This window comes from Papaver somniferum, chromosome 3 (assembly GCF_003573695.1).
Source record: "Papaver somniferum cultivar HN1 chromosome 3, ASM357369v1, whole genome shotgun sequence".
NCBI classification, from domain to species: Eukaryota; Viridiplantae; Streptophyta; class Magnoliopsida; order Ranunculales; family Papaveraceae; genus Papaver; species Papaver somniferum.
Window position 1 is genome coordinate 61097995 of NC_039360.1, and position 21072 is coordinate 61119066.

The following is a 21072-nucleotide window of genomic DNA, read 5'->3' on the forward strand; positions in this document are numbered from 1 at the left end:
AATGTTGGATATAAGCATTGTGTGGCAACACATATATGTATAAGTCCTTTTTCCTTGAACCGAAGTTTGTGAACTTTGTTGATCAAGAGAACCGGAACAAGAGTCGTGAACTCAGTCCGCGAACTGGCGGAAGTTCTCGACCCGAGAAAATCTACTGGAGTTTGAGAACTCCTTCCGGGAACTTAAGTCCGCGAACTAAGTCTGCGAACTTAAGTTGTTTATATATAAAGACGATTGTTTGTGAACTTATTCATATTAACTAAGGAATGCTAAATGCAAACCGTGGATACAAAGTTCATGAACCGATTCGAGTGAATCAAATCGTTTTTACTTCGATTGTGTCTTGTGTAGTTACATAAGATTTCCTTGCAATTGAACAACTCTCGAACTAGTTCAGTTGAGTCATTTGAACTAGTTATGGTGAAGGAGAATATGGTTGATATGAAAGTGCTCATATGGCTAACCATTTGGTTAACTATTATTGAATCAACAAATGTACATGTTTGGGTACGGTTACACAAACCTAAAATCGTGCATTTCATTTGTGTGTAACAAGCTAAGTTTTCGATCCACCGGTTGAAAGATATTAGCTTGAATCAAATCAGGCTTTCATCTAACGGTGAATATTTAATGCTTTGTTACCAAGCTAACATTGATTGCAAACCCTGATTTGAAAGACTATATAAAGGAGAACTCTAGCAACTGGGAAACATAATCCCCACACCTCTTGTGTGATACAGTTATATTAGCTAGAGTTGATTCTCCTTTGACCTTAGGTTTCTTCTTAAAAACCAGGTTAACGACTTAATGACTTCATTGGGATTGTTAAGCCAGACCGATACTACTTTCTCGTAGTTGTGTGATCTGATCTTGCATCTTCTGTCATTTTGAGTACATTCGTAACGATTGACTTGAGATTTATATATCCGATAGGCAAGATACAAAAGTATTCACAAACATCTTCGTCTCATCATTTGTGATTCCATAATATCTTCTTTCGCCGCGTCGATTAAGATTATTGTGAGGTGATTGACAATACTAGGCTGTTCTTCGGGAATATAAGTCCGGTTTATCAATTAGTTCCTATTCACCTTGATATATCAAAAGACGGAACAAAAACTTGTAGGTATTTATATGGGAGACAGGTTTATCTATTCCTGTAGACTTTTCTATGTGATACAGATTTGTTTATTATAGTATTCGACTTTGGGTCGTAGAAACTCTTAGTTGTGGGTGAGATCAACTAAGGGAATCAAGTGCGTAGTATCCTGCTGGGATTAGAGACGTAGGAGCATAATTGTACCTTGGATCAGTGTGAGATTGATTGGGGTTCAACTACAGTCCAGACCGAAGTTAGTTTGTAGTAGGCTAGTGTCTGTAGCGGCTTAATACAGTGTGTGTTCAATCTGGACTAGGTCCCGGGGTTTTTCTGCATTTACGATTTCCTCGTTAACAAAATTATGATGTCTGTGTTATTTCTATTCCGCATTATATTTTTTTATATAATTGAAATATCACAGGTTGTACGTTAGAATCAATCAATTGGAAATCCGACCTTTGGTTGTTGATTGAAATTGATTGATACTTGAACATTGGTCTTTGGTACCGTTCAAGTGATTTCTCTTGTATTCAATTAGACTCGCAGATTTATATTTGCTTGAGAAAGAATTGAATCAAGAAAGAGAGATATAAATCTTTGATATACTTTATTAAGATTGAGTCTAGTTGATTCTCTTGAAAGTATATTATAGTTTTTCCATACAGATTGCTAATCGAAATATTGAGTGAGGTTGTTATACCCCCGCTTTTTCAGAATTAACCAAACGTATCAAAGCTTCAGAGAAACATTTGGACAGGGCGCAATACCTCTGTACTATCACTTCGGGAAGGCAAAGAAACGAGGCGGTCGACCAAGCACAACAGGCGCCGCTACAACATCAACGGCTACTGCAACATTTGAAAATTTATTGGCGCCAACGGTCTCGGGTTCAATAGCTCCAGATGGGAGACAGAAACACCAGTTTCTTCCACACTACTGCAACGATACATAAAGCTCGTAACACAATCACCCGTATTAAAACTGATGATGAAATCTGGATAACAAAACATGAAGATATTGTTACAACTTTTGTATCCTTTTTTGAAAAAATATACCAATCTAACCCAACTGAGGTGGACTGTTCTCTTTTCTCTTGTGTATCTCCCAGAATTTCCGGTGAACAACAACATCAATTATCTGTGTCGGTAACAGTCGATGAGATTAGGAATGCTTTGGCTGGCATCTCAAACGACAGTGCACCCGACCCAGATGGGTTTACAAGTACCTTTTACAAACATTTTATGTAACATGGTTTGGCAATTTTTTGACACTGGAATATTCGAACATCAAATCAATCACACCAATATTACACTCATTCCAAAAACAGATTGCCTAACCTCACCAGCGGAGTACAGACCCATCAGCCTATGTAATGTTGCATATAAGGTCGTTGCAAAAATCATCATCAACCGGATTCGTCCACTGCTCAATCAGATTGTTAGTCTTCTGCAAAGCGCATTCATTCCGGATAGATCAATTCAAGATAACATCTCCATTGCTAAAGAAATTTTTCACCATATCAGATCGACTAAACCCGGGAAAGCACCAAAATTTGCACTAAAACTAGACGTTCACAAAGCTTACGATAAGTTAAGTTGGAAATTCATTCAGCAGGCTCTACTCACATTGGGATTTCCAAGGTGGTTGGTCGAAAGAATAATGTCCTGTGTAACTTCAGTAACATATGCAATCAAAATCAATGGTGCTCGTCATGGGTTTATTCAACCAAAATGTGGAATACGGCAGGGAGATCCATTATCACCGTATGTTTTTATACTCTGCTCGGAAATTCTCTCTACTAATTTACTCCATCTTGAGTCTACAGGGACTTACAAAGGAGTGAAAATATCAAGGAATGCACCTGCAATATCACACTTAATGTATGCAGATGATCTCCTCCTTACAAGTCAAGGTACAGTGGATCAATGTTACAATCTGCTTCATTTACTCAACAAGTATAGTGCATCGGCTGGTCAACAGTTCAACCTCAACAAGTCCTCACTAATCCATCATCCTCTCCTACCCAATGCTACTATACAGAGATTGAAAACAATTTTCCCCATCCAATTTTCGCCTAAACCCATATCATACTTAGGTGTTCCTCTGACTTCAGGTAGACAATCTAGCAGTGCCCACAACGCAATCATAAATAAAGTCTCCATGAAGTTATCGGGATGGAAAACACACACACTCAACCAAATGGGAAGGCTGACATTGATCAAGTCCTCTATCACAACAACCACCAATCATATAATGCAAAACACCATGCTACCGACGCATGTTCATAAGAACCTGATCAAATTAGTAGGAATTTCTTATGGGGTCATTCGACGGAAGAAAGGAAAGTTCATAAAATAAATTGGGAAAAAGTCTCCAAACCAATTGAAGAAGTGGGTCTTGGTATTAGAGCAGCAGCACCGATGAATCAAGCGCTACTATTAAAACGAGCTTGGTCGACACACAAGCAACCATCAGCCTTATGGTCTCGCCTCTACAGCTCAAAATATCTACAAGGAGGTGACTTGCTGAATACTCAACAGGTACGTGTATCTAAGCCAAGCCCAACGGGGAAAGCTATTATTGCTTTAAAACCAATTCTTCTCCAGGGTATGACTCGTATCATTGGGAATGAGATGTCTATCCCGCTCTGGATCCCAAACCACCCACCACTTCAAACAAATCAGCTCTCCAGTTTCTACAAAGTTGCTGACTTAATTGATCCCCTCACAAATCAGTGGGATAGACAGAAAATTGAAACAATCTCTTCCTCCATTACCACCACACATCAAATAATCAGCATTCACCTCCCATCCACTGCTTGTCATGACAAACTAGTTCGGAGAGGAACTCCAACTGGAAACTTCACAGTGAAGTCAGCATACTCAAATATCATCAGAAATCCAGAGAGACATCAAGATGATTCAAATGACAGTATAAACTTCAAGCAAATTTGGAAGCTTCTCTGCCCTCCGAAGATACAACTTTTTATATGGAAAGCGATTGTCAAAGGTCTGGCGACCAAAGAATTGCTCTACACCAGGAAGATTAGTTACAACCCGATGTGTCCAGGATGCAATACCCCAATAGAATCAATAGAACATCTATTCTTTCAGTGTCAGGTATCTCTGCAGATATGGACTCACACTGCAGCAATATGCCCATCACTCCGGCAGTTTATTCCATTATTACATCAACAATCAGTACAAATTTTTTTCAGCACTGATAAAACTTTGAGAGGGAATAATGAGTCGCTTATTTGCTTCACGTTATGGGGTATATGGCTTGCAAGGAACCAACAAGTTTTCCAACAGACATGCAATCAACATCCGGCGTATAATATCATTAACATATTCCGGGAATTCCAATTTGCTTCATCTCACACTCCTTCAGCCGTCATCAGCCAAGCACCGACTATCAATATTCATCATCAAAAAACATATCGTACAATCTCTGTTATATGGAGACCACCGGATGCACCTGGGTTAAAACTCAACACTGATGGTGAGGTACGTGGAATACCAGGACATCATGGAATAGCAGGAGCAGGTTACATTCTAAGGAATCATCATGGTAAACACATTGTTTCAGCAGCAATACCGCTAGGAATCACAATGTCGATAGTTACAGAATCAAAAGCGTGTCTCTTTGGCCTCAGAGAAGCGGTAAATATGCACACCTCTTATTTACATTTGGAAATGGACTCTGCAACATTAGTTTATTGGCTTACAACACTCAGGGGAGAGTTCACTTATCCGTGGAACTTGTATCATCTACTGGAAGACATATAAAAACTCCTATGACAAATTCTTCACCTTCGCATATCACATACATATAGAGAAGGTAACCAGGTGGCTGACGCACTGGCAAACAGAGGAGCAGACGGAGTAGGAAATCCAAATCAGAATTGAACAACTGAAATATGGATGGATACAGCACCAGGTTTTTTAAACCATTTTATTGTTTTAGATAATGCCCAAGTTCTAACAGGGCGTGTAATTCGTAACACTTAATAATAAATTTAGTTTCCTTACAAAATAAAAAATAAAATAAGGGATGGCTAGATTTTACTTCAAATATCCATCCCCAAATAAAATGAGTAGGCACCCACCAAAATGGGCTAGTGCCCAAGAAATCGTTCTTGTGGGGTGTGCTAAAGTCCACCTCGTTCGCTGGCAGTAAGAGTTTGAGAACGTGTAACAGTTCGTGATATACATTAACTAAAAATGAAAGATAGAAACCTAACCGGCCGGAGAGTGAAGATGGACGCGAAAACTGAGAAAATTGAGATTAAAGTATCAGAAGATCGGGAAGAGGAAAGTCAAGTGAAAACAAGTAAATTTAAACAATTCGATACGACTGATGATGATGATGATGAAGAGAAAACCCAAAACTCAATTAAGGAGCACCACTATTATGTTAATCAGTACCCAATGGATTCAGAACTTAAGACAAGAATACGGCGAGAATGGGAGATTTTGAAACAAGGATTACCTGATTCGATATATGTCAAGGTTTACAAACAAAGAAGATTTGATCTCTTGAAAGCTGTTATTGTCGGACCAAAAGGTACCCCTTATCACGACGGTTTATTCTTTTTCGATATTCAATTTCCCTGTGATTACCCTAATTCACCTCCCAAACTTCATTATTGTTCTTTTGGTTATGTATTCATGGATGAAAGAATTCCACCTCTAAATAAATGGTGGAACACTGAAGAGTCCAATGTTTTGCAACTCTTACTAGCAATTCATCACAACTTAGTTTCTTATGAGCCGCCGGTTACACTGAATGTTCCAAAAACTTATACATTCCCTGTTACTAACAGTGCGGAAGAAAAACTGAAGCATATAGCTTCGTTTCATAAAACATGCATTTTTGCGTTCAATTGTAAGACGATGCTGTTGCTTCTTCATAAACCACCAAAGTATTTTGAAGAATTTGTTGCTGAGCATTTTCGCGATAGAGCTGAAACTATTTTAGTTGCTGGTAAAGCTTATGAAAGGGGCTGGTTTGAAATTGACCATCATACTACAACCACTATCCCTGCTATAGCCAGGGATACAACCACCACCACTAGATATGCTACTTGGATTGGTTATTTTGATTTCATGGGGGAAGAATATCCAAATCTGGTAAGGGCGTTTATAAAGAATGGGTCACCTACTACGTTGTGGAAATTTGCTCCTCTAGCAAAATGGCGCTATTGGATCATATGCCTTGTTATGTTGTTTGGACTAGTAGTCGGACTTTTAATTTCTTTAGTTGTTAAAAAGTTGCACCTTCACGTTGTGCCGTCAACAGGTTAAGTTATTCGCTTTTGCTCTCTTTTCTTTCGCCTTTCAATACCTTGAATCGATATATGTTAAAATTAATATATTTTCATATTTATGACAGTTTTTTAGTTGAATCATTATGTATGGCATAAATTACTATGAGCAAAATTCATGTTTACATATTAACCATTGTTATGGAAAAGATTTATGCAATGTTGAAGTAATTCCTGGAACATATAAAGGGAGATGACAACCTGTAACCTTTTTTCCTTGTAGCTCGTAACTTTTGATAGGGCATTTTCTTACAGTTAGGAATGACAATCTCTAGATATCTTTCAGAGTTTTGATATCTTGCATATTTGGGAATTTCCGTCTCCTTAACTAACCTGTTGAAATTGTCAGTTGCACTTGCTTCAATCAACTGTTAATTTTGGGTCTTGTATTATATTGTTCTGTTCTGTTCTGTTCTGTTCACATATAGATGGTTACACTATCAGTCTGAGGTGTTAGCTCTTCTTGCCGCCACGAAAGACCGCATATGTAATTGTTTAAAGATATAACTTGGCTGGTTTGAGATTACTTAAGCTGGACTAGGTTGACTTCTCTGCGAGAGATCTCTGCTTTAGACATTACCTGTTCCAAGGCAGTTAGCGTCTGCATTAGACAATACCTGTTTACCATTGAGAACTAAGGTAGTGAGTGTCTTAGCTTCCACCTGCCAAATACCATTGGGAACTAAGCTGTTAGATTGTTTTTACTGGGCCAGTAAGAAATTTTTGTATTATCAGGATCTCTTATCTTCCTCTTTTCTAAAGTTGCCGCCTTTTTTTTGGCTGTTTTGCTGAACCCTGATCTAGCTTACCTGGTGCTTCCGTTTGTATTACTTAGTCTTTTATACTTCCTTTCATGTGTGTCGCTACCATCTATAGTCTTTCTTGTAGTCATCTCTTTAATTTTACCAGTTATCATCCGTCTATGTAACAGCACCCTTTAGTGTATATCTACCACAGTATTGCCACTATAGTTCTACTTAGTTCTTCTTCTCTTGTTACTTTTTAAACTTACCCTTGTAATTATAAGTTCCTCCACATGTTCCCCTTATCTCTATTCTAGCTCTCTAATTAGTCCTACTGCTGCTTTTATTGCTCATCTTCTTGCATTCTCTTCCCTTTTATCTTGCTTGTCCCTTTTGTGTTATTTCTTTTTCTTCTAATTTTTAATCCTAATATCTTGTGCATCTTACCCTGTTCCTACTGCAAAATGCTCTCTTAATTACTTTTGGTTCTTCATGTGTTCTCTGCTCAGGATCTTTTTTATATTTTTCTATTGTCCCTTGAGCCGAGCAGTTTGGTACTTTGGTTACCTCTATGATATGCAATCTTGAGTGACAGTATTCAACTACTCTTAAACTTTGGTACTTCGGTTACCTCTATGCAATCTTGAGTAACAGTATTCAACTACTCTTATACTCTTTGATAAACACCCACTGATAGCTACTACGAACTCCATGGGCTGGGCAGTATTCGTCTCCTCACGCAAAACTAAGCTCAGCTACCTTAACGGGAAGAGGGTATTCTTTACTTATGGCGACAGTTACTCAAGTCAATAGCCGATTCGATACCCGTTTACTCGAGGGCAATCTTTTTTGGTATGGGCAAAGCTGGGGTGGGATCAAGCCAGCCGGCCCGGCCCCACTTCCAGCACAGCACTGTACCCTCTTTCATATGCAAAGCCTTTTTTGTGGGGACTGACGGGTCGAACCCTTAACTTACAAATTGCAGTATTTCATCTCTAAAACATGCAGTATTTTATCTCTAAAACATGTTGAACTAAGACCAACGTGTTAATGTAATGATCTCGATTCGAAACTCGCTAGCATTAAGCCGGAGGTTGGAGAATTTTTCAGATAGTTTGGGGTAGACTTTCCTTTACTCCTTGACTTTCAAAATATATCCTAAGATTTGTTATAAAAATCACGGGAAAGAGAGAAACAGAAAAACGCAAATAACAAAATTATTTGTTAAAATATATCAAAATTAAAATTCACGAATGTCCTCGCCGAACTACAAATTACTTGTGTGGAAGCACAAGAGAATTCAACATGACACTCATACAAATAACCGGATCAACAAATTACTTCAAAGATTCACTGAACAAGACAATATTGTGATATTTTAATCTTCATAGTCTTCTAATTTATACTTTGGGGATTACATAAAGATTATTCAACCCCTTAACAAACACGGGACTTGGTTTTGGTTTGCCAGAAGTTTGGTGTTTTAAGAGGGCAAGGAGAGCTTACCGTAATTTCATAACTTACACTAGCTACTTATACCTGGGCACAGCCAAAAATATCTTGGCATTGTTCAGTTAGATGATATCGAATCTACCTTGAATTGGCGTGTCTAACTTCAAGCAATACTGCTGTATTTTTTATGTGAACTACATAAAAAAAAACGTTATAACAGAACATGACCAAATGCCAATCTTGGAAGGATTGGTAACCTGTGTGGAAGCTTTGTCCGTGAATGAGCTTGGAGTTCTCAACTTGGGTTAAGAGTCCAGAGCAAGCATCGATAGTATGAACAGTATGAACAGGCAAGGGGATAAAGAATCCCCCTGCCGAATGCCTCTTGATGGTACAAAACTGTTAAAAGGACTACCATTAAGGAGTAAAGAAACTGATGTAGTTCCTGTACAAAGGAAGACATTCAAATTTACAGAGCAGTTTTACATTGGTAATCGGCACACAATGTTTCTGACCTTGTTGTTAATTGTTTGTCAAAGCAGAGCAAGATTATCAACTGTCATGGAAGTATGGAACTAAACTATGTCTAGCTTGTTTGTATTTGTCTATGTGGGGTGTATATATACCATTTTGTTCCTGCTATGATTATACTACTTTTTGTGTATTATGTAAGAAAATTCGTTTAAGACCGACCACTTGCATTTTCTCTATCTTCTTTCTCTACTCTGAAATAGATCCACTGTGAGCGCCTTAGTAACTCTATGACTGCAGCCAGTAATGCAAATCTCGCATCATTAGCCTTGCTGCTCAAACGATATAGCCATGCTACTCGCGCACCTAGATCGAAAAGAATAAACCATATGTATAAAACCTGCACAAACAGAATTAATAGGTCAGTTTTTGTTTTTAGCATGAGATAGGAACAATAACTAGAAAATGAAAAGACATAAGTATGGTTCTCTTCTAGTGGCTTTCTACACCACAGGAACCCTGGCTCTCAAGGTGAATTTTATAACCTTACCCATTTAATAAGTTGGAACTTTTTATTTGGCCACAATTCTGGGTTTCTTGTCCTGCCAATCATATTCCAGTCATGAATAATGTCCCAGTAGAAGAGATATGCTGAATTCAACGCACTGAAGCATATCCATGTAACTTCCCATCCCTTGCTAGGGTGGATAGCGTAAACCAAGTTGAACACAATCATTATGATTGTGCTCAAATATTTCAGAGCTGCAATTAGATAAACAGAAATTGTTATAAATAGTTGAAGTCAGAAATAACAAAGTTTAGCTAGTTTTTCATACCATTGAAGAATTGCTCGCGAAAATCCGTATCTTGGATGCTTTTCTTAATACATTGGTGCATTCGCCAAAGATGTGGAAGCATTTGCAGCACATTTACAGCAATTGGGTTGTAGCCACAATTGTGGTCTACCCAGGCAGATGTAACAACCGTATGTTTGGTAATTTCTATAATAGAACATCCAAGACCGCTAAGAACCTGCAAACAAGCATGCAAAATCTTGGTATAAGCAATGAAAGAACTCTGAAGAGATATCTCTTAGCCAACCATGCACGAGAGATACCTTAGTTAGTGAGGTGAGAATGTCACCCACTAAAGCGTCTGCAAAGAGAACCGTTTTAGCAGTAAAAGAACTTTGAAGTCTCATGATCAAATATAAACGAGATGATCGGTAGAAGAAGTCTCCCCATGAGCAGATAAGAATTGCATATACAAGGTATAGGAGACCCTACAAAAGTTGATAATAACAAATGAAGAACACAGAACAAAGAATATACTCAACAATCCAACTGAAGAGTAGATTGTTACCAGTACTCCATAGGCAATGTATCGTCGCGGTGAAACAGGTTCATACACAAAGAAAAAAACCAGCAAGCTCGATAGCATCAGAATCGCCAAGAGTGATGTGCACTGGAACAATAAAATAACAAAATTTAATCGTGTTCCAATACGGAAGATACTGCATTATGGAGTGGGAGTACTCAACATTTTTCTCGGGGTTAAGGAGCCCCCAATAAAACATAACCAAAAAACAAACAAACCATCCTATAGTAAACTAAATTCATATCCTCCTCCATAATCTTCTGAAGCTCAAAACTGAAATCACTAGGATCAATATGAACAAACATCTCTCTAGGATGCAAAGCTGCAACCATAATACTCCAAATAGGCTTAGGGTGCTTACTAGTGAACAGATTGTACACTGCCATATAATCAGTGCCAATATGGACCTTACGCAAATTTAACTTCACTGCCAACTTCATAAGCAATCTCAAGTCAACTCCCTGCATTTCATGAGTGAAAGCAGTTTTAGGGCCAGTAGCAGCTGTAACATGATCTCCCTAATAATAGCCGCAGACCCCCCAGACTCATCATTTCTAGAACAACCTATATTAATCATTACTTCATCAATAGCTGGAAACTTTCACCTGCAAGTGATGATCTTCTTCCGAACTAACTGACAAGAGACCCCCAATTTATCCAGAAACCTTATATTACTGAGAATCTCAACATCAATCAAATGGCTAGCTTAATTCTAACTTCTAAGAAACAAATAATGCTCCTGATCTCTCAATTGAACCTTATGACTATTATCAAAGGTCATGACATCCCCAAAACCAACAATTTCTAAGCCATAACAATTCCATATACAAGCTGAATTTACCAGCAGAATCTATTATTATATACTAAACACACGAGGATGAATCGGCATCAACAACAAGATTACTCAACAAAAACAACTTCACATATGGAAAACCTAAGAGCTAAACAATTAAAACCAACTTAAAAGTCATGAATTTTACCATCCAAATCGCAGAAAATCGGAGGTATCTCTCGCTTAATCCCATGATTTGTGGGAATTTAACTCCACAATACTCCATAATGCCGACATTAATTGCCCAAAAGTATATCATTATCAGCTGCAACCGTACGAAAAACACATTAGTCTTAATTCAAACAACCCCGAGTTTGGAAAATCAACAAAGAAAATGTGAAAGAAATCAAACCACAAGTGAAATCGGCATGTAATGAACGTATGCTTGATAAGGCAACAGCACATCCTTCGTGCTCACGAGCTAATAGAAAGAAATATTATTAGATTTCGACAGAATCACAGCATTTCAAGCATAACAACATCAACAACAACAACAAAGATTAGGGTTTATGAGAATTATAACCTTGTAAGTAATACTCGATATGCAAACCAATGTGGGCACCAACATTACCCAATTCCATACATATATCGGAATACTCGTCAATCCTATACAAAAAATTTACAATTTCATCACCAAATTCCTCTGGAGAAACCGAATTCAACTAAAAAAAACAAGAAATCAAAGATTTTGATCTAAGAATCAATTACCTGCTACTAGTTTGTTCTTCGATTTTGTGTTCACATTTCCTAAAATCCATCATAAAGGAAAATCATCACCATTAACTCAATGGAAAGGAAATCGAGTAGAGAAAAAAGATCAAGAAAGTTCTTCACCTGCTGCTGTTGTTTCTTGAGTACTCATCTCGAGAATGGGGATTTTCCAACAGAAAAAAATAAAGTATACGCGTCAAATTTTTGATGCCTGATATATATGCACTGCCAAGTTTACACTATGGATACACTTTATTTATACACGCGTCTACATCTCAATCGTCTAATTCTGGCGCTCAATTTTCTTAGGTTCAAACTTCGATTTGGGTGTTTGGCAACCCATCCCCTTCGAAGTCATTTTTCGACTTAAGTCGATAAGTAAAAAGTACGTTCAACTTATGGTAGAGAAAAACTGTTGTACATTGGAACAAAGACTTCTGACTTATTTCCTCCACACCTCTTCATCTCCGGTTCATCTCTATTATTTCACATAAAAACCCTAGTAAAATAGGATTTTAACGGGGTATCATTTGCAATTCAATGTTTCATTAATTGCTTCTAAACTGGTATGAAATTAGGAATTGATATTAGAGAATCCCACATAAAATAGGCTAATTGTTATGTATTTTCTTCTGATTGTTCACTCTTCAAAGTGCTAATTATTTTCTTGAAGTTGGACATATATTTTATACTCTCTCCGTCGCAAATTAGTTGAGCTAATCATTTTTTAATTTTGTCCCATTAATAGTTGATTTTATATCATTTGATAGTCAATACATGTTATTGACTTTGCGCTTAGTACATGTCATTCAAGGCAACTTGTTGAGGCTTGCTCTGGGAATCGGGCGTCTGTAATGAGTCAACTCAGTGACTAAATTTTCTTAAAATCTTTTTCATATTTCATGAATTATATAATTTGATTTTGTGCAGTTTTCATATGCTGATCTAATCTATATTCACCTTCTGACTATGTTATTCTTAATCTAATCACTTTTCCAGTAATTTTCTTAATATCTCTTATTAAAAACATCTGTTTTAATTTCTAAAAATGAATTTCTAACTTTTCCTGTGTTCTCCATAATGTGCTTGCAGTTTGGATTATCTCTTATGGTGTTTGCTTTTACGTTTGTTGTTGTGATTATTGCGTTTGCTGAGAAGTTTTCTAATCGTTTGAAAGCTGGCATGTCTGTGATTATGTCTCTTATTTGCTATGGAAGAAGATGAAGGATCGGTACAGTTTACTGATTCATTCTCCTCCTAGAGCCCTCTCTCTGAAGAATTCAAAAATATTCAAATTCTGTAATTCATGCCGTGGTCAACAAGTTTATTTCCTTATTTTTTGGGTTAGTTAGTCGACAACTGCAACTCTTTCCATATATCTAAATCTAGTCAACTTATTTGCTACCAGATTTATTTCCAACAATGTAACCAAAGTATATCCCATATTTATAGTGCTTACCATATACCCACTTGTCTTCAGGATTTGTATTCTTATAATATACATTTTGAGCATAGAAACATAAACCCTAGAAAACTCATAAAAGGAAAAATAGAGGGAGAAGATGCAAGCCAAGTTGGTGATCTTGTCAACAAGTTCAAGCAAGCGGTACTGGATTTAGGGAACACTAATGAAGTTGTGGTTGTTCAATCAGAAAACAATCAAGAGAATGGAGAGGAAGGTAAATGGGAAGCCAGTGTCATTGGTAAAGTTATCACTGAAGGAAAATGAGTTATAACATGGTTGAAAAATACATCAAGTTCACTTGGCCTTTCATTTCTGCTGAAGAAGTCAAAATAGTGGAGGTAGATCCTAACACTCTGATCTTTAAATTCAGTGAATGGAATCTGTTGAATAAGGTTATAGATGAGAGGCCATGGAGTATCAATAAGCAGTTGCTAGTAGTACATGACTATATTCCTGATATGATCTACACTGAAAAACACTGGGGTTTTCAACTCTTTTGGATTTAGCAAAAATATTTACTTCCAGAATATATGAACACAACAGCTGTTACCAAAATTAATAGTATCATGGGGATGTTGTTAAGATTCAACCAGAATATGCAGTTCTCGTGAATGGAGTTCAAGTGTAGGTCTATGTTAATATAAACTAATGAATCCATTAAGGAGAGGAGTTAAAGTTATAACTAATGCAGGGGTGAGCAGATGGATTAAATTCTTCTATGAAAGGCAGACAACATGTATTTGCAGTGAGTGCTATGTTATTAAACATTGCAAAGTTTCTTGTAAAGATGCAGAAATCTTCTTGGCCAAAGCTCATGAGAAACCTTATTACTTTGGAAATACTAATAGCTTAAGGAAAACAGTTGCAACAAGTTCAACTCCAGTAACTAAAACCACCCAGAAGAAATTTACAAAGAACACTGTTTCATTCCTCCAAAAGATGGTGAATTCATTAACATGAACTTTCTTCTCAAGAATGCTGGAGATACTGAAACAAATAAAGATATTAGGCTTGGTAAAAGACGTAGGCTCTCTAAAGACTCTTCTGAAGGCATCAATGGTAATGAAGACAGTTCCATTAGCAATTCCACTAATATAATTGCATACAACCAATCTTATCAAAAAGACACAACTAGAGATATCCAAACTAAAGCTGCACACAAGGAGACTCGGGTAATTTTTTCATTGTCTATTTTTATTTCTTTATATTTTTCTATTTGCTTTTTCTCTTTTTGCTCCGGTCTTTCTATAATTGATGTGTCTTTATAACCATCATCTTTAGCTCCTGTTTTGCCAAATATTACTTCATTAATTCTTCTGTGGTTTCTAGTTTATTTTCGTCTTTTCAGCATGAAGATAGTTTCCTAGAATGTTCAAGGTCTTAAAAACATTAATACTAGGGATCACCTAAAAGATATTATTAGAACTCAAACCCTGACATCATTTTCCTCTGTGAAGCTAAACTTAGTGAAACCAAAAGTTGCTGCCTATCACTTCCCAAATGTTAAATACTTTTCTTCAGTTGGTATGACTGGAGGATTAGTTATTATGTGGAAAAATGGGTTTTCTTGTGAATTCCTCAGTGGTGAAAATAATATGATCCATCTTCTTATTCAAGATGATCTCAGCCAACCAGATTGGCTCTTAACTTGTATGTATGGTTTTGGAAAAGGTAACAAAAAGAAAGAGAAATAGGAATTTATCAATGAGACAGGTAAGAATATTGTTAGTCCTTGGTGGTGCCTATTAGGAGATCTTAATATTCATCTTTTGGATTCTTCTGGTGCTTCTTCTTCTTGTGATGGCTGGGTGAACTTTATTCTTCAAGATATTGGTTTAAAAGATATTGGTTCAGGTCACGAGAATACTTGGACTAGCAATAATTTGGTTACAGGTAAAAGAAGATCTAGAATAGATATGGCACTAGTTAATGCTGGCTGGCACACATGCTTCAAAAATTCTAAACTTCTTCATCTCACTCAAATGGGAAGTGATTACTGTCTTATAATGCTCATCACAAATTACAACCAACCAAAATTGTGGAAACCTTTCAAGTTTTTCCAAACCTGACTTAATGATAGAAGATGTGTTGTAGAGATTGCCAAACCTTGGGGTACACATGTTCATGGATCTGCTGCTTTCAAACTTACCAAAAGACTGCAATTGACTAGGATTAATCTCTCCAATGGAATAAACTTCATTTTTGGGATATCAATCTCAATGTAGATTCTCTTCAGCAACCTGTTAGATGTTCAAGCTCTTCCTTATTCTCAAGAAAATACTTCTAAAGCTTTTCAAATTAATGAAGAACTTCAAAAATGGCATCATATATAACATGAGTTCAACAAGAAAAAGTCTAGACATAATTTTATCAAAGATATTGATAACAACACAAAATATTTTCATACTCTTACCAAAAGAAAAAGAGCAAGAAATAATATTGATTCTCTCAAAGACAGGAATGGTAACTGGGTTCATTATAAAGATCAAGTTGCAGCACTCCTCACTGAAAAATTTATAGATATAAGTTCCTCAACAAATCCTCATATTGAAGAAAATTTATATAATCATCTGCCAACCATTATTACTGATGAGGATAATAGAATGCTTGTTACTACTCCCTCTAGTGAAGAAATTCTTAGTACTTTAAAAAGCATGGAAAGTTGGTCTGCTCTAGGTCCTGAAGGTTTTCAAGCAGGATTTTACAAATCTCAATGGAGTTTAGTTGGTGAAGATGTCTATGATATGTGTTTGTGGGTGAAAACTGTTTCTGCTGGTTTTGGTAAATTTGGGTGTGTGTATGAGAAACGAATCTAAACCCTAAACAATGCACTGCACGGGAGTACTTTTGATTCGAGAGATCAATCTGTACAATCCCGGCCTAAACCAAGAAATGGCCGTTCCAGGCTTGCTTCGGTCACAAAGTGAAGGAGAAGGGTTGGTCTTAGGGAGGGAAGCGAAGAGAGTGTTGAGACCAGAATGGTTAATTCCGAAGATGTGGCTTTTTTTATGACTCGTATCAGAAAGTGGAACTGGCTTGCAGAGTGAAAAGCTATCAGTTCTTGGTGATTTCTGGATACTATGTTGTTTCCGACCAAAAAACCGTTCTTTGGAAACACAAAATCTCAGCAATGTTATTTGGTCAGAAATCCTTTGGAAACACAAATGGTTTAGGATTTAAAAGCAAGACTGCAGGTATTGTCAACCCCGTTGTTTCTATTCATGAAAAAATAAAGGTTGACAGTTGTGATAAACAGAAGGCACTTCAACAAGACAAAGGATCCTTGATTTGTTCGTTTTGTGGAAATGCGAATCATGTTCAAAGCACGTGTTGGAGGTTCAAGAGGAATAACAAAAGAATTTCCAGACTGCAAAAGAACATGCAAAAGATGAATCTGGATAATCAACATGGGTCTCATAAAACCAATGCTTCCAGAATCAAAAAAGGTAGGAAATCTGTTTATACAACAAACCTTGGTAAACAAGGGGAGAGTCTGGCTCACAACGTCTCTGTCTAATTCTAGAGACGTTCGCATCCTCATCTTTAACTTGAGAAAATGGTGTTTTGCGTCTTTATGACTCAAGTAGTGTATTTATTTTTGTTAAAGAAAAATTCTCCTAACAATATAAATATTGAATCTTTAAATTATTGTTTATATGCTCATAATAACTAATCAGGCCAACAAAAGTCACATATTCTCAGGTACAACTATAGGGAAGGAAACTAGGTAGCGGATGAATTGACAAATCATGCAGCGGATGGCTGTCAAGCATGAAATCTCACAGCAACAATTTAGGAACAACATATCCCATCCTTTCTTAATCAAATTGTATTAAATAACTCCATAGGTATCACATACCTTTGCATAATCGTACTCTAGTTGATTAAATAAATTTCATGCATCATAAATTTAAGTACCTTCCCATGAGATAATCACTAGCAGTGGCACCATATTGTACATGAACTCCTATTTAAACAAATTATACAAGTAAAACAAATAATAACAACGGGGATGCTTTAAGAAAGTGCAATGTTTCAACAAAACACAAAGAAATAACAAACCCTTAAATTCTTATTTTTTTTTGTAGGCTTTGATAGCCTTCTACAACATGTAGTTTTGTGCTTCGGATCCAAAGGATGTGCAAGGATAGCAACGGACCCAAAACAAGTCGGGGCTGCAACATTTTTAGAAGAAGTCGAATGGCTTTAGACAAAGGGATATCAAAAGTAATCTTTGAAGGATACTATTTAAATGTTATCAATGCAGCAAATGAGAAATTTTCCGCAGTCAAATAGACAAATTTAAATTCTATTACTGATTCTTTAGTACTTCTTAATCAATTTATTTCCTGGTCTTGTGTTTATTCTCATAGAAACACGAATAATTTAGCTGATGAGATCGATAAGTTTGTCAGAAGTTCATCTACTTGTCAAGAATGGGAATCGAGTCTGCCTCTGTGGCCGAGCAATTTCATTCAGTGAGACCTAAACCAAATGTACCTTTTTCTATTTAAAAAAAAAACAACTAGCCTTTTACAACATGATATGCCATTTTTGTCCCTTCAATTATCTCTTACCGCGAACGAACATAAAAGTAATGGCACCAAGAAACAAACCAAATAACCAAATGTAAATAAACGCACACTTTAATTCGAAACAATATTTACGAGGATATTAGGACATTGGGATCCCAGTAACATTTAAGAAACAACTTCCATTCCACCATCCTTTCTGTCCCATATATAAAACTTCGGATATTAATGATAAAGTTACAGGATGTTGATATCGGTGGCTTGAGTTCGAAATTCTCTAGTACCAAATTCTTTACAAATGAAAAATAAAATAAAATAAATAAATCAACCTCAGATATGAACGTTCAACTCAGAGTCAAGAGTCAAGACCGAGCGACGCAGGTGAGTCAATAAACAAATGTGCAAGACACGAGCAGAAGGTCTACAAATAAGAAGGCTATTATTGGGGCGTCACATCCAATAGAGGGGCTTCACATGGATTCTTAATAACTAAAATTTTGGTTATGGGATATTTTGATGCAAATAGCAAATGTCTAAGCTACCCTCCATCTAAATTAAAAACCTAAAAACTAAATCAAAACCTAATTTTAATTCATCCCTCCTTCATCATTAATTCTTTTCTTCTTTTTTTCCAATCTCAATCTGTAGAGAAAATTAGGTTTGCCAACTTAAATTTGTTCTTCGAAGATGTTACAGTTAGGAAACTAAGAATCCTAATCGTAAATTAAAAAATAATAATTATACGGTTAGGTTCGATCCCAAACCTAATCGTAAAACTTCTTAAACTACAACTTTTCAAGAATTACGATTGGGTAAACCAACCGTATTTTGTTACGGTTGATTTTTTTTTAACTTATCGTAAAAAAGTTATGTGTATTAATATGGTAATAAAATCTTTGATCACGGTTAAATAATTAGAGAAAGTAGATAAAAGAAATCGTTGAGATTTTATAGGAAGAGAAAATCATGAGAAGATTTATTCACTTTCCATTCATGCATAACCAAAAAATATTCTTCAAATCTTTAATTACCAGCCTTAATTACCATATTAAACACGTATTCATTAAACACATTAAAAATCTTAATATCCTATGTAACCAACTCATGACAAATTAGCGGTCCGGTTACGATGGGAATGGGCCTCATACTTAGACCCGTTCTTGCTTGTAAGTGACGTGTCAGCTAGATAGGAGGGGCCTCATACTTAGAGTATGAGGCCCCTCCTATCTAGCTGACACGTCACTCACAAGCAAGAACGGGTCTAGGAAGGATAAATTTCCTTGTAAAACCCGGGCTAGAAGCCTTGGTGGAGTAGAATTTTTTTTTTTTTAGCTTGTGGACTGGGAGGGCTACCCGGACTAAAGCCCCATTTAGCCCAGCTGTAGGTCCGTCGGTGTCCACAAAAACTGCCTTTCAACTAATTTCGGTTTATCCTCCGTAATTCTCAACTTCCCAAGCAAGTTTTACTGATTTACCCCGACATTCCACAAAAAACAAATCTTCAAATATTGTGTACAACGGATTAGTTATTATTCCCCTATAATATATTATGAGATCCATTTTTTCCTAAGAATCTGTATCGAATCTGTGTATCACCGAACAGACGAGAAAAGCATTTTTCTTCTTCCAAAAACGAAGTTAAGCTTATTCTGAAGAAAAGAGGTAAGCCAATAATTTAACAAGATTACTATTGTAAACAAGATGAGAAAGCCCAGTTGAACTGGAGGGAGAAAGTAATTCAACAAGATTACTATTGTAAACATAGTAAACCAATATTCAATACTGTGTTACGGTTTGAAAAGCAAGCAGCCAAGATTTATACTAGGAAGGTCTTTCGAATATTTCAAGAGAAACTTAAAAAGTTCTCTTGTTTTCTTGATAGAATTGAAGATGAGAATGATATAGTTGCCACTCATAAAGTGGGGATGTTGTTCAACCTCAAGAATGATAAAGATCGGACCGTACGTTTCTACAAAAAGGAAAACAGAATTGAGTGTAGTTGTATGGATTTTGAGTTTACAGGAATTTTATGTAATCATGCCTTGAGAGTGCTTCTTTCTCGAAAGATTTTTGAGATTCCTCCGCAGTACTTTTTGAAGAGGTGGACTCCACAAGCCAAGGACGGCCTTATAGTTGATAAAATGTGCACTCCAATGCTCACCAGCTGCACCGAATCTTCCAGTGTTAGATATAGTCATCTAGCACATAAATCTCTTATTGTTGCAATGAAAGGATCCATAGATGAAAGTTCTGCTTCTATTGTCAAGCGTCATCTCGATGCTTGCATCGAAGAGTTGAATGCACAGCTTGAAAAGGTTAGCATGGAGGCAAACAATGTTGACGATCCAGACCAGGAAATACAAGCAGGTAAATCAGTAGGTATAATTGGAGTTTGGTAGTCAAGTTTAGACCAACACTAGGCTTTGATCTAACATTTGTCCAACGTTAGGGCTTGGTACCTGGACCAGACGTTGACTCACGTCTTAACTTTTATTTAATAATTATTAAAAAAATTACATAAAATGTAATTATTAAGAAGTTTACTGTAATACCCTTCAGTTTCCTTAATATTTACAAAATTCTGAAACCATCTAAAACTGCACAGAAAATCTTATCATAACCCATTTATCCAACTCCTCCCTGGACTGACCACAACACCAGCTCTGTTGCCTGCCCTTTCGCCGGTTGCGACAACACCAGCTCTCTTCCTGCACCGACAGCAACACTTCATCCAAAGAACCATCTGAACCGATTACAGTCGTACTGAACTAGCTTAACTAAGACAGAATCAACCAACACTGACCACTGCCTTACTAATTCTAGCCATGGGAACACTTCACTAATACTCAATTTCAGACCATATGAGACCCCTATTGCATATAAACCAGGATCAACCACCACTGCGATCATTTCCCTTTACCGGCTAACTCTCGTCACCACCTTACTGAACTCAAATCGATTGACCAAGCCACGATAAACTGACCACAACGCCAATCTCCATTCTCAGGAACAAACCCCAATCTTCATTCTTGACTACAGCACCAACAAACCCTTTATCCTTTAC

The 21072-nt window shown here is 36.7% G+C and overlaps 2 protein-coding genes across 2 annotated transcripts; one reads left to right on the forward strand and one right to left on the reverse strand.

Annotated features, from left to right (window-relative positions):
• The first annotated feature begins 5302 nt into the window (after positions 1-5302).
• LOC113356289 (putative ubiquitin-conjugating enzyme E2 38) lies at positions 5303-6537 on the forward strand. The gene is made up of 2 exons (XM_026599386.1): positions 5303-6259; positions 6300-6537. Exons 1-2 carry the CDS (start codon positions 5323-5325, stop codon positions 6335-6337), a joined length of 975 nt encoding a protein of 324 aa, XP_026455171.1. The 5' UTR covers positions 5303-5322; the 3' UTR covers positions 6338-6537.
• Positions 6538-8925: 2388 nt separating this feature from the next.
• On the reverse strand, positions 8926-10935 carry LOC113359499 (phosphate transporter PHO1 homolog 7-like). The gene is made up of 7 exons (XM_026603120.1): positions 10687-10935; positions 10454-10555; positions 10209-10373; positions 9928-10123; positions 9642-9853; positions 9314-9491; positions 8926-9065 (listed from the first exon to the last, which is right to left on the reverse strand). The coding sequence occupies exons 1-7, from the start codon at positions 10933-10935 to the stop codon at positions 8926-8928; spliced, it is 1242 nt and encodes a 413-aa protein (XP_026458905.1).
• Between the last annotated feature and the right edge of the window lie 10137 nt (positions 10936-21072).